The sequence below is a fragment of the Pseudopodoces humilis genome, chromosome 9 (assembly GCF_049639895.1).
Source record: "Pseudopodoces humilis isolate 2021_Gansu_Grassland_sample_001 chromosome 9, ASM4963989v1, whole genome shotgun sequence".
Taxonomy (NCBI): Eukaryota; Metazoa; Chordata; class Aves; order Passeriformes; family Paridae; genus Pseudopodoces; species Pseudopodoces humilis.
The window spans coordinates 32,152,955-32,167,205 of record NC_142208.1 but is presented as its reverse complement, the minus strand read 5'-3'; the positions used below and the strand labels follow the sequence as shown (position 1 = coordinate 32,167,205).

General features: G+C 43.2%; 1 protein-coding gene across 1 annotated transcript in view; it reads right to left on the bottom strand.

Annotated features, from left to right (window-relative positions):
* LOC102106926 (scavenger receptor cysteine-rich domain-containing protein DMBT1-like) overlaps window positions 1-13,958 on the bottom strand; it is a 38,068-nt gene extending 24,110 nt beyond the window's left edge. Inside the window, exons 1-16 of the mRNA XM_088060060.1 lie at window positions 13,851-13,958; window positions 11,645-11,692; window positions 10,754-10,801; window positions 10,213-10,524; window positions 9,339-9,650; window positions 8,476-8,787; window positions 7,117-7,431; window positions 6,809-6,856; window positions 6,364-6,399; window positions 5,716-5,863; window positions 5,298-5,506; window positions 4,440-4,612; window positions 3,661-4,049; window positions 2,508-2,779; window positions 1,617-1,786; window positions 608-622 (exon numbers count right to left, since the gene is read on the bottom strand). Of these exons, the coding sequence (XP_087916186.1) occupies window positions 608-622; window positions 1,617-1,786; window positions 2,508-2,779; window positions 3,661-4,049; window positions 4,440-4,612; window positions 5,298-5,506; window positions 5,716-5,863; window positions 6,364-6,399; window positions 6,809-6,856; window positions 7,117-7,431; window positions 8,476-8,787; window positions 9,339-9,650; window positions 10,213-10,524; window positions 10,754-10,801; window positions 11,645-11,692; window positions 13,851-13,950 (2,907 nt within the window). The 5' untranslated portion in view covers window positions 13,951-13,958. The remainder of the gene's footprint in view (window positions 1-607; window positions 623-1,616; window positions 1,787-2,507; window positions 2,780-3,660; window positions 4,050-4,439; window positions 4,613-5,297; window positions 5,507-5,715; window positions 5,864-6,363; window positions 6,400-6,808; window positions 6,857-7,116; window positions 7,432-8,475; window positions 8,788-9,338; window positions 9,651-10,212; window positions 10,525-10,753; window positions 10,802-11,644; window positions 11,693-13,850) is intronic.
* Between the last annotated feature and the right edge of the window lie 293 nt (window positions 13,959-14,251).

Below are 14,251 nucleotides of genomic sequence, written 5' to 3'. Positions count from 1 at the left end.
ATATTGAGAGAATAGGAGAAGTGGAAAAAAGTGCCATCAAGCTGTACCCTGCAAGATGGTGTGGTAGCAACACCACAGCAGCAGGGCCACAGCAGGAACAGGGGAAGGAGAACACAGCAGGTCTGGGAAGAGCAGAGGGGAAGGTCCTGCTCTACAGAGTTAGGAAAGGCCAGGTCCAAGAGAGTCCTTGCTGTGCTGAGCAGATGGCTGGATTGCTCTGAGCCTGGACAATCTCTGGTCCAGGGAACAGAAGAAGGCAGGCCAGCCTCCTGAGGTGCCCTGCCCTCCAAAGGTGGCTGGAGAGGGGGGAGGAGGACCCTAAATCCTTGTTCCTCAAGTGTGGGAAAAACCTCTGCAGTGCCAGTCCCTACTTGTGTGATCCCTTCTTCACATCACAGAGAGGTGCTGAGGGGCCTGCCTGGAATCACGAGAAGGCAGCTTGAGGGAACAAATGGTGCAGGCTGTGGGGCTGGTTCCCATCAGAGCTGCCCTTATCCTCCTTGTCAAGTCAGGATGTCACACCAAGAGTACAGTGAGAGCTTCCTCACACGTCACCGCGTTGGCTCACCTCGCACATCTGACCTTGCTCGGTTCCAAATGAACTTACCTCTTTCACAGCTGGCTGGGAAACAGGAAAGTCTCAAGAGGGGCATTTCTCAATCAATACCAGTGACCTTTCCACCTGTATTAAGTAGCTTCTTCCAAACAAATTCTTCCTTTTTTATTGTTTTTTATTTTGTTTTCGCATGGGGATGAGACAGGTCACACTTCCTTATGGGAACTTAACTTACATTCTCTCCCTCCCACCAATTCCAGGTGTAGAAATGTGTGAGAGCAAGAGCAGGAATCATTGCTTGGCAAAGTCACTTTGTCAGAAGCCACACTCCCCAACCCAACAACGTGTTAGCCATGAGTTCACACACACAAGTGGGATGTTTGCAAGTACGCACACAAAAAAGTATTGCTCAAAAAAACATTTTCTTTCCTTCTTTTTTTAATTACACATTTATGTAATGAGATTATATTCATCCTCTGTACAAAATCTTATAAATGGCCTTCATTTACTTAGAGAAATATGAATTTGGGAAGAACCATACTGCCCAAAGTCAGGAACGCTGTACAGCAATAATTCCTCACCTGCAGCCCCTGAGCCTATTTGTTTATGGCACATTATTGAGATTTTTTTTACTGCAAAGAGACGTTTTCTTGTACTACTTCTCAGTGTATCTTATGGTGCAACACAAGTGTTTCATCTGCATATCAGCAAGGGCCAAATAAGTCAGTTCTTGTTTCTCAAGTCACCTATTTCAGTCTTCTCAGACACTCAACGAGTTCAGTGGAAAAGCTTTGAAATGTGCAGCACTGAAGATGCTTTTTTGGGATGAAAGGTCAATCCTTCTTAACACCTGAGGTGTATTTGGACTAGATTTTAAAACCAGATTGCTTTATAAATTCAGTTCATGGTAACATCAGGTGTAATCTTGATTCTTCAGACATGGTCTGAATGGTGGAATAGTCAAGTAAGAGCTGCCCTTCACACTGATTGCAAACCCAAATAATGAAGCAGGTGGCTGGTGAAAGTGTCCTTCCACCTCCATGTCTGGAGCTGCCTCTCACATTTTCTGGTATGGGATGGCCTTCTGCAGTTTCTTCTTCAAAAGAAATCCTCCTGCTGTGAGAACAGCAGCTAGCACCACCAGGGTGGTCACAGCCAGGGGAATGTGGGAGCTGCCAGCAGGCACTGAGCTCAGAGTCTTCCCTTTTGCCCAGATGTCAGAGGCCAGCTCTGTGCATAAAAGAGGCAGAGAGAAACTTACTTTCTTTTCTTTTTTTCTTTTTTTTTTCTCTTTTTTTTCGGAGCTAGTTAATTGCAAAGATAATTAGGCAAAGACAATTTGAGTTAAAAAGCTGTAATCTGTATCTGATGAGAAAACTGCATGCTATTTCACAAGTGGTTCTGTGGCCATGCAAAACAAGAAAAGATTGTGGCAAGGAATTAAAGAGAAACTGAGAGTCAGTAATGGTTACACTCAAAGACCTTAAGACGTTGCTTTCTGGTAGTGGAAACAGCAGCTACAGGATGCTGAGAAACATTTCCAAGAGAACCTAGAGATTGATTATAAATAAATAATAGACATGCAAATCAGGCACACACAGCTTTAGAAATTTAATATTAATACAATTAATATTACTTATATTAATATAATTAATATAAATCCAGCAGGGAGATTCTCCTCCCTCTTCCCACAGAACTGAATCAGTTCCCATTTGATATGTGCAGAACAAAGAATGGATCTAAACTATGATAGAAAGGAAAGCTTGTAAATCTAATAGAACTATTTCATATATATATATATAAAAAAAATTATAATCCTCCATAAGAATTAAAGCAGAATTGTAAATAAACCAGCAAAGACACATATCAGAGCTGGATTTCATGTCTGAACTGAAATGCAAACAGACAGTAACACACAGAGTCTTACGTTAATGAAGATATTTAAACTTACCAATGTTCCTGTTCTCAGCGTGAGCTTCCCGAAGCTGCACTGGTCCAATAACAACATTCACTTGTTTGTGGGAAGAATATGCATTCCTCTTGAGCCTGCTAACACAGCCTTGATAGCAGCGGGAGGAGTAGTCGTGGTACCTGCACACCACCAGCTGACACTGCAGGAAAACTGATGGGAATCGGTTCATGAAGGAGAAAGCGCTAAACCCAAACCGAGCGACATCGCTGCGTGCCGAGGAGAAAAGAGAGTAGGTAGGATCACTAGCACACCTGGAAAGATATAAAATCAACAGATTAGCTGCTAACTCACAGCTTCTCTTGTCTAGAAGCACTATTACATGCTCTCTTTGCAATAAGTTTCAAGGTTAAATATAAAACCAGGAAGTAAAAGAGAAATCAGAAGGCTTTTTTTTAAAAAAAGGGCTTTTAGCAAGAAGAGAAATTACTAAATGTACACAGCGCAGAAATTTCATTGCTTAACAAGTTCTGTGTAAACATGAGTAGCTGAAAAATGGTTAGTGGTTCTGCTGGGTTCTGTGCTTCAGGTGAGAGCCTATTATGCATTTCCAAACAGGATTAACTGTTTGAGAAGAGACCCCTGAAAGTTGTTGCAGAAAGTTCCCCTTTCTCCTCTGGAAGCATAAAACTAATTTTAATACACCTCCTTCATTCTTTTTTTTTTTTTTTTTTTTAATAAAGATTCTCTTTAGTGCTTCAATGTACTTTGGTGTAAAATTAGGCAAAGTGGTTTAGCTTTCTAGTATGTAAGAAAAGACTAAAGAATTCCTCTACTTTTTGAGTAGACAGTTTTGTATTCCAGTTATGATGCTGTAAAATTCATGATGTACCGAAATGTAGAGCCATGGACATCCCTCCTTTTCATACATCTACTTCAGAAACGAAGTCAGACCTCAATGTCCTCACTGCCTCCTTGAGTGAAATCTCAGTGCTTGACTGAATCTTCTGAATGACATTTTTCTGTCATTCTGAATTTTATTCAGGCTTTGCCAAAAAGTTGTTCTTACAAGAACATTTGCCCTGAGAATTACAACCAGTGTACACTGGTCCTAAATCACCTCATTTCACAAATTAAGCTCTTTTAGAACTACATACAGAGACAGTTTTATATTAATTTTTTACAAGGTTCTTACCCACTTTTGGTCAATTCATAGCCCAGTGTTCTAAAATCACTAGAATTAGGCGATGCCACGCATGTGTCCACAAACACCGTCAGATTTTGGTCAGAGCTGTGAAGAGAAGCTTGGAGGAACAAATTCTGATTCATGTCAACATAGTATGGGAAGTCGTGCACTGGCCACTGGAAAGATGAGGAGTTGTAGAAGGTCAGGTTCACGTCATATCTGCCATACTGGGTTTTGTTGACATCGGTGACCTCATCAGCAATGTACATCACTTGAACCCAGGTGTTCTGCAGCATTTTGCAGCTGATGTGCAAGTGGAGGTCCTTTTGCCTCTTGATGACTCTGCCAGGAGCAGGCACTTTTATCACGTTGGAGTAGGTGATCATTTCGTTGTTGCCCTGTTTGACACATTAAATGAGTGTTAAAGTGCCACATGTGGTCATGCTCACTGTAAATACTGAGTATTATGAACTTCTGTATGTGCCAGATCCTAGCAGTCAGAAAGGATGTGTCACACAGAAAAATCCCAAGCAGCCAGGATGGGATTGCTCACTCAACTCTCCCCTCTGTTTTTGTTCTCTAGAACATCATTCCAAAATAGATACAGGGAAGGATATAGGTACCCTGGGAAGGATAAGTAAATATATTTAACCAACTTCAGGCTCCAGAAACACATGCTCCTTTCCTGAGTTTTGCATGCCTGTGGCCTACAACACCCTTTGCAATCCATGACAATTGTCCAAATGTCTGTTAAATTCCCATGCTCTTCCAAATATCTTGACACCAACCTGTCTATGTGTACCACAGTCGCTGTATAAAATATCGAATATAACCTCAGTTGATGTAATTTTTGGTCTACATTTAGAGTCTGCCAGGCTGATGCTCCCCACTGAGTAGCCCTGGGACTGGAGATAGTGTCTGTCTACCACTGCACGCATGTAAGTTGGCAAGCACAGAAGGGCTAGGGGGAAAAAAATATGAATTATTAGTGATTTCAGGTACTTGATAATGCTTCCATATTGCAAGTCTAACAAATGCAATCACTGCTACCATTTAGAGAAGAGAATTCATAAGCCAAACCATTTATTTTTATGCTTGAGACTTAGATATCAGTAAGCAATAGTCACCCAAAGTAGTAGCTTTAAATATTTCATCCTTTGAATATTTCTAGACACACAGCTAGGCCAGCTCTTAATGGGCCTGACCTGGTGTCGGCAGCAGCTCTGCTTTGAATAGCTGGCCTTGGAAACCTCCAAAAGTCCCTTCTAACCAACATTTCTATGACCCTGTGAAAGTTTGTCCAGAAAGGTACAAATATATATATATGAATTATGAAGTGATACAAAGAAATACGAGTTCAGAAAATAACATAGAAAACTTCTAAAGGCAAATAAATGGAATTTTTTTAAGAAGAAAAAGTAGTTATTTTCTGAATGTGAGCGGTCAATAATCAGTCACAAAATTCAAGTAGGAGTATCAGCTATGTGGGATTCCTTCAACAACATTAACAAATACTTATTTAGTAAAGAAAGCATTAAAAAGTTTAACTCTAGTAGCATAAAAAAAAAGTAACAAAAAGTAACAAAGCTCCTGAGCAAAGAAAACATTACTGAGAGAATAGAATTACAAATAGAACAGAAATTTACTGGTGTTCTGGTCTGCTGGAAAGGACTGATACTGAGCCTGAAAACTTCCACTGGAATATCTGGAGTCACTGTAAAACCTGACAGACATGAAGTTTGAAGATGAAGTGTATGTGAGAGGAGAGCTAGAACAAATTCTTCCAAGTGAAGGAGAAGATTTGGGTGGCCCATCATAGATCTCAATATAGTCATTCTGGCATCCACCTTGCAACCTGAGGAAGAAAAGAGAATATATAAAATAATGCATTTGCTAAACCTTGGGGTTAAAATGCTGAACAAACTATATGATAGTATTCTGCACTCACACATCTCCCATGTATATTTATCATTCAATTATAGTATGGGAAATGTGTCCAGGAATTCTGGATGCAGTTGGGATTTGGAATTTTCTTATTGCCCAAGCAGAAAGTGGTTTACTTACTGAATGTTATCAAATGTGAGCGCAATGCGGAAATTGTTTGTTACATGTATTTGCCACAAACAATCTGCTTTATCTGAAGCATTCAAAGAAGGACTCTGAAATGTTCCGGAGGACTCAAAAAGTATATCACCACAAATAACTTCTTGACCTGAAGAAGGAAAGAAAAAAATAAAATAAGGGATAGAAATAATTCATTTAGATTTACTTCTGATCAAATAAAAATATGTTTTATGTACAGAAACCATGCAACACAAGGTTAAATCTCAAAAGAAACATAATGATCATGTTCCTCTCAGGCTACAAGAGTGATGAACTTTTCAGGGAATTACGACCTGTGCTTGCAATTATTAACTTCGTGGTCTTCAGGCACACAGGTATGAAGTAAACTGTGGTGGTCTAAATACCATAAAAGCAGAGAATGAACAAAAGAAAATCTCCTGTGAAATCAGCATGCTCTGAAATCCACCCCCAGCACTAAAATCACCCAAACACAAAAGACCAGTGTGTAGCATATAAAGAGTTAAAACCAGTAAGGATTTTCCCACTGTACTATACTATGCAAATGAAACAGATCCCACTTACAAAACAGTAATTATTACACTTCCAGGGTAATCAGAGAAATGGTAAAAAATATATAAACATATATACCTGGAGCAGTTGTAACAGGGTCCATGCTTGTGGCATCTGTATGGGAAAAAGGGGGCAGGTGAGACACTGGAGGATGAAGGAGCATGGCAAGGTTTTCTACCACCCCCGGGGATGTTGGTGCCACCCTGTCACTTGGGATATGGAGAGCCTGGGGGTCTCAGCAGAATGTTCTCACATGGTGGGATCAAGCAATGACATGATCCCACACTCATCCCAAACATTCATCTAAAGTTCAGTCGACACAGACCAGAAGGAACATCCCCTTGCCAGAGCCTTGGCAATGCTCAAGGAATTTAAGGTTCCAAGGACTCAGTTTCAACTGCAATCTGCTGTGCTTTTCACAGGCTCTACTCTACTTTGGAGAAGATTAAAACCCAGACTATGAGATATTGATTGTTTCTGCAAAAACAGTGACCATAAAACCTAGGAGGGAAGTCAGACCCACCTGTAGGAGTAGAGGTGGAGGGGCTGGGCGTATCTGTAGTTGTGGCAGCTGTAGGGGAGGAAAGAAAAGAGGCAGGTGAGGCCTGTTGGGTGAAGGACCATGATTGGCTTTGTCCCCAGGCTGGGCATGTTGCTGCCACCATGGCATGTGGGCAATGGAGAGCCTGGGGGTGCCAGCAGAACGGTGTCTCATGGTGGGATCAACCAAAAACATAATCCTGCACTCATCCCCAACCCACAGTGAATTCCAGCCAGCAGGGGACACTTTCTGAAAGAGTACTAGAATGGAGGCAGTCAAATCAGTGTTACCTGAGCACACAACACCAGCATCTTCACCGTGGCCACAGTTGTGGACACCCCAGCCATTGTGGCTGCACTGGAAGAGGGACGACTCTGACCCTGTACAGCTCACATTGTCCAGGTAGATGTTGCCACTGCCTTGTCCAAAGGAGGCACTTGATGTTGCAGAAACAGCAGCTCCACACCCCAGCTGCCTGCACACCACCTGGGCATCATTCAGGTCCCAGCCATCATCACAGACGGTGCCTTGGCCCCCAGAGTGTGAAATCTCAACACGACCCTCGCAGCGGTTCTGGCCGTTCACCAGGGTGATGGTGCTGGCATCTGGGAATGAAGGAGGTATAGAACACTTGGGGAGACAGTCTAGCACAAAGGCACCTTCTCTTACCAGGGTGATGTCATTTTCAACCTAGAAATGAAACAACTTAAACTTTTGGGATAATTTTCATAGAGGAAGTAATATAAAAGTGGATTTTTATTGGATGTCTCCAGGACAGTTCTGGAAAAACATACACAAAAGCCCACCCTCACGGGGGTACATACAGCTCTATATGCTTGGTAAATCAGCATAATTGACAAAACAGCACCAATCAGGAGCACAAGTGGTGATGCAGATTCCCCCAGTCCAAGACCCTTCAAAGTCCTCTCTGCCTCAGATGGGACTGTACTTTGTTGATGAAAATGCATCTGAAGAGCTGTTTTTTGGCCTTGGTCACCAGGAAGAACCAAGATAGCATAGGGATTCTGGAATGAGTTTTGAATTCCTGTCTAGGAAATGCAGCATCTAGGTTACAATCAGAAGCTACAAAGCTACAAATATTTGTGTAAAGTATACAGAGAATATATAAAGGAAAAAAGGTAAAAACCAAAAGGGCATCAGGGCCTTGGAATCACTCTATGAGTTTCAGGCCACCACAATTCCCAGTCTCAGCTGGGTTGACCTGCTTTTCCTGACTTCTCCTCTCCTATGAAGGAAACCAAACCCCAAACTCTGAGGCACTAATTGTTTCTGCATAAAGCAGTGGCGAGAAATCGCAGGAGAAATTCAGACCCACTGTAGGAGTGGGGAAGGGGGTGCTGGGAGAGGTGGTGCCTGTGCTTATGGCAGCTGTAGGGGAGGAAAGAAAAGAGGCAGGTGAGGCCTGTTGGGTGAAGGACCATGATTGGCTTTGTCCCCAGGCTGGGCATGTTGCTGCCACCATGGCACGTGGGCAATGGAGAGCCTGGGGGTGCCAGCAGAACGGTGTCTCATGGTGGGATCAACCAAAAACATAATCCTGCACTCATCCCCAACCCACAGTGAATTCCAGCCAGCAGGGGACACTTTCTGAAAGAGTACTAGAATGGAGGCAGTCAAATCAGTGTTACCTGAGCACACAACACCAGCATCTTCACCGTGGCCACAGTTGTGGCTGCCCCAGCCATTGTGGCTGCACTGGAAGAGGGACGACTCTGACCCTGTACAGCTCACATCGTCCAGGTAGATGTTGCCACTGCCTTGTCCAAAGGAGGCACTTGATGTTGCAGAAACAGCAGCTCCACACCCCAGCTGCCTGCACACCACCTGGGCATCATTCAGGTCCCAGCCATCATCACAGACGGTGCCTTGACCCCCAGAGTGTGAAATCTCGACACGACCCTCGCAGCGGTTCTGGCCGTTCACCAGGGTGATGGTGGCATCTGGGAAAGAAGGAGATATAGAAAACTTGGGAAGAGCATCTTGGACCAAAGGCACCTTCTCTTGCTACAACCTGCACATCATTCTGTGTCTTTCAGGCCACCACAATTCCCCGTCTTGGCTGGGTTAAAATGCATTTCCTGGTTTCTTCGCTCCAAACAAGGAAACCAAACCCCAAACTCTGAGGCAGTAGTTGTTTCTGCAAAAAGTGGTGGCCAGAAATCCCAGGAGAAATTCAGACCCACTGTAGGAGTAGGGAGGGTGGTTCTGGAAATGTTTGTACTTATATTGTGGCTGCTGTTGGGGAGGAAAGAAAAGAGGCAGGTGAGGCCTGTTGGGTGAAGGACCATGATTGGCTTTGTCCCCAGGCTGGGCATGTTGCTGCCACCATGGCACATGGGCAATGGAGAGCCTGGGGGTGCCAGCAGAACGGTGTCTCATGGTGGGATCAACCAAAAACATAATCCTGCAATCATCCCCAACCCACAGTGAATTACAACTAGGACCACATTCCGAAAGAATCATAGTACACATTCAGTCAAATCAGTGTTACCTGAGCACACAACACCAGCATCTTCACTGTGGCCACAGTTGTGGACACCCCAGCCATTGTGGCTGCACTGGAAGAGGGACAACTCTGACCCCGTACAGCTCACATCGTCCAGGATGATGCTGCCACTGCCTTGTCCAAAGGAGGCACTTGATGTTGCAGAAACAGCAGGGCCACACCCCAGCTGCCTGCACACCACCTGGGCATCATTCAGGTCCCAGCCATCGTCACAGACAGTGCCTTGACCCTCAGAGTGTGAAATCTCGACACGACCCTCACAGCGGTTCTGGCCGTTCACCAGGGTGATGGTGGCATCTGGGAAAGAAGGAGGTATAGAAAACTTGGGAAGAGCATCTTGGACCAAAGGCACCTTCTCTTGCCACAACCTTCACATCATTCTGTGTCTTTCAGGCCAGCACAATTCCCAGTATGGGAATTAAGCTGATGTTAAACTGCTTTTCCTGACTTCTCCTCTCCTATGAAGGAAACCAAAGCCCAAACTCTGAGGCACTAATTGTTTCTGCATAAAGTGGTGGCCAGAAATCCCTGGAGAACTTCAAATCCACTGTAGAGCAGGGAAGGGAGTGCTGGGAGAGTTTATGCTTGTGTTGTGGCCACTGTAGGGGAGGAAAGGAAAGAGGCAGGTGAGGCCTGTTGGGTGAAGGACCATGATTGGCTTTGTCCCCAGGCTGGGCATGTTGCTGCCACCATGGCATGTGGGCAATGGAGAGCCTGGGGGTGCCAGCAGAACGGTGTCTCATGGTGGGATCAACCAAAAACATAATCCTGCACTCATCCCCAACCCACAGTGAATTCCAGCCAGCAGGGGACACTTTCTGAAAGAGTACTAGAATGGAGGCAGTCAAATCAGTGTTACCTGAGCACACAACACCAGCATCTTCACCGTGGCCACAGTTGTGGCTGCCCCAGCCATTGTGGCTGCACTGGAAGAGGGACGACTCTGACCCTGTACAGCTCACATTGTCCAGGTAGATGTTGCCACTGCCTTGTCCAAAGGAGGCACTTGATGTTGCAGAAACAGCAGCTCCACACCCCAGCTGCCTGCACACCACCTGGGCATCATTCAGGTCCCAGTCATCGTCACAGACGGTGCCTTGACCCCCAGAGTGTGAAATCTCGACACGACCCTCACAGCGGTTCTGGCCGTTCACCAGGGTGATGGTGGCATCTGGGAAAGAAGGAGGTATAGAAAACCTTGGAAGAGCATCTTGGACCAAAGGCATCTTTTCTTACCAGGGCTTTGGAATCAGTCTAGGAATTTCGGGCCACCACAACTCCCAGTCTTGGCTGGGTTAACCTGTATTTCCCAGGGAAAGGACTAAACACAAACCTCTGCCCCACTAACTATTCAGTCAAGAGGAGTCACCGGAAAAACATGGACAAACATTCAGACTCACCTGGAGGAATGGACAACTTTAACCTGGGTGGCTCCTCAGTTGTGTCATCTATGTGGAAGAAAGAAGTTACAGGTGAGCTGTTGGTGGGTGAAGGAGCACAGCCAGGTTATTCCCACGACTGGGGATGTTGATGCCACCCTGTAATCTGGGAGATGGAGATCTTGGGGGTATCAGCATGGTGATTTTTCATTGTGGGATCAACCAAAAACATAATCCCACACTCATTCCCAGCAGACATCCAATTCCAGCCTACAGAAACCACAAGCAGGTGCCTTTCTTTGCCATGGCCTTGGCAATGATGTGTGAATTTCAAGTTACCATGACCCCCAGTCTCACATGCATTCAGCTGTGCTTTTCCCAGACTCTCCTCTCCCTTTTAGAAGACTAAACCCCAAACTCCATGTCACTAATTGTTTCTGCAAGAAGCAATGTCCAGAAAACCCAGGAGAAATTCAGACTCACTTGGAGGAGCAGAGAAGGTTAATCTGGGTTGAGTGATATCATTTGCAGGGGAGGAAGAGATAGAAGCACTAAGACCCTGCTGGAAAAAGGAGGATGGCCAGGTTTCTTCCAGCACTGGGGATATTGGTTCCACACTGTCCTGGGGATCTCAGCAGGATGATATATTTATCCCTGCTATTTAACTCATTGCCAAAACACACCTAATTCCAGCCAACAAACACTACAAGCAGGCACCTTCCTTGGTCGGGGACTTGGCATCGTTCTACAAGTTTCAGACCACCAGGAGTGCCAGTCTTGGCAGCTGGTACAGTTATGATGTACTTTTCCTGGCCTCTACTGCCCCGTGGAGAAAACCAAACCTCAAACTCCACAGAAATTACTGGCTTCTCAAAAGCACTGGCCAAAAATTGTGGGCAGATTCAGACCCACCTGGAGGAGCAGATGACATTAACCTGGGTGTATCAGTGCTGGTGGCATCTGTAAAGAAGGAACAGAGAGAAGCAGGTGAGTCCCTGGTGGGTGAAGGAGCATGATCAGGTTTCTCCCAGAGCTGGGGATTCTGGTGTCACATGGGAGATGGAGAGCAATGTCTCAATCTCAAGGGTGCTCTTCTGTGGAAGGAGCAAGAAAACCAAGAATTTTGGGACACATCTTCCAATCTTGTGGATTTTCATTCACTGGCAACTTTCAAGGTCATATATAGCTCTGAGCATCTTCTGCTTTAAACTGTCTCTGCTTCTTTTTGGAGATGTAAACCAGAAGTTTATTAAAGTTGCCTTGTAACCCATATCATTCTCTGATTCTGTGACTCCATGAGTCTATCTCTTTAGGATTATTGTTGCACACTTCTGCTTTCAGTGACTGAATTTACAATACATCTGATCAACAAATTCAGATGAGGTACGTTTTCCCTAGAGAGCTGCATCTTCTGGGATGCAGGTCTAAGCTCTGGTCTCTGCAAAATAAGAGATAATTAGTAATGTCATATTCCACAAGGGCATGGCATCCTCACAAAATTATCTTTTCAGTTAATAAAAGGATGTAAACAGAGACAACTGAGGGCCAATCTGCCAATTAGAAAACCTATTTTTCATACATGAATGTTTGGATTAATGTTTGATCAGACTAAAGAGAATAATTTGGATTTTTGACCAATATTTGAAATTTTTAGTGGCAATTCTTAATGTGTATTTGCTAGGAATGGACAGAATTTTCTGGGAGGCAAATAAACCAAGCACTGAAGTGTTACTGTTAACCTAATAAAGTGGAATACTCTAGAGTTTACAGGAAGAGGTGTCTGGGCATGAGTAATACAGAATATTTGTGGAACTCCCTTAAATCTGTGCTTCTAATTTGACATACCACAGTACTTTCGGTTGTTTACATACACAGGTTTATTTGTAAAATTAAATGAGTAGTAAAAAATCTCAAAACAAGAACAAATAAAATTTGCAAAAAATGTATTCATTATTTTAATGCAAAAAAAATCAGTGACATGCTTAGTCAGGTCAATGATCTGACACAACATTCTAAAAGTGCTGTGTCTTTCTCAAGCCTTTTTTATCTGAGTAGGACACACAAAATTCTTGGTAATTCCCAGACATACAGAAAGTGACTTTATACTGTGAAACAGATATCAGACCCTTTTGGTTTCTTTGTTCTATGATTTAATTGTTTTAAATGTCACTTATTCTGATTTCCTTGGATTACTTTTCATTTCTCTATTTTCTGTTTTTATAATTCAAGCATTTTTAACTGTCTTTTTGAAAGCAGTGGGGAAAATTAGCAATGCACACTGTATCACCAATATTCCCAGGGATATAATGGGTGTTGTTTTCTTATTTATAGCTACAAAAAACAGTGAACAAAGAGGTGTCTGAGTCAGAAGAAATTCCTACCAGGAGCATAAGACTTCAGATATCTTCTGTGAAAGAAGAGTGAGAGTCATACCTCTTTTGTTCATTTGTTGGGTTTTTGTTGATTTAGCTTTTTTTAAATACTGATAGTGTTTAGAATGTCCTTGGCAATACTAAATATTGGTTTCTGAGGAAACCAAATGCTGTTTTGTATTTGCATGCATGCAGACTGGGTTGTTACAGTCTCCAGGTTTTTATTCCACATGCCTGAAAGTCCCAAATTAGTAAAATGCACCCACCTGGGATTTCCTGACACTACAACACAACAATTGTGTCTTTCTGTTGCACTCCCATTAAATTATATAAAGCTAAATAAGTATTGGGTGGTTCCATGTGCATTTGCAAGGTGGAATTTGAAGTATTATAAAGCAAATATGAATTACAGCCAAAGAAACTATAATCCCTTATAATTCCATGCTGAAACCCACAGATTTATAGGAGCAAAGTCTCTCAGTCTTTCATGTCAGAATTCTTTTTAAAGTTGGTTCAAACTTAGCTACAAGACACCACTGCAAAACAACGGTAATTTCATCACACTAAATTCAGTTCAACAAAAATAATACTTAATTGTGATATCAATTGGTTCATAATTTTAATCAGGCAACCTGATGTTATCTAATTTCCATCTGTCTTCTAATCTTTGCAAAGTGTTGATTAAACTGGCCTGTGAGTACCATGTATAAACCCAGTACACTGAAGTAAGACACCCTTTTTCCTACCTTTTTGGGAAGAAAAGTTTTTGTGTAGATTAGGTGAGATGGCATCCAGGAGTGCTGCATTTAAGAGGAATAAGCACAGCAAGTTCCTGGTTGCACCCATCTTGTCAAGAGATCCCGGTAAAACCGAGCATTAGAATTTATACTCTGCACTGGTGAAAGGCTGGGGGTCCCAAGGTCAGCCTGGCCCATGCTGTGTCTGATTTATTATGCTGTATTTTTTATGATTATCTGATCTTTACAGGAGGATTACATAGGAGTGGTAAAATTTTAGTTTCCTAGATAATTTGTGTTACTAGGAAGAAAAGTAACTCTATGCCAGCCAAGACCATAATATAGCTTTACTTTAAATTATCTTAACTGCATGTGCAGAGTTACCTTTGGAACCAGACTGGTGAATAAAT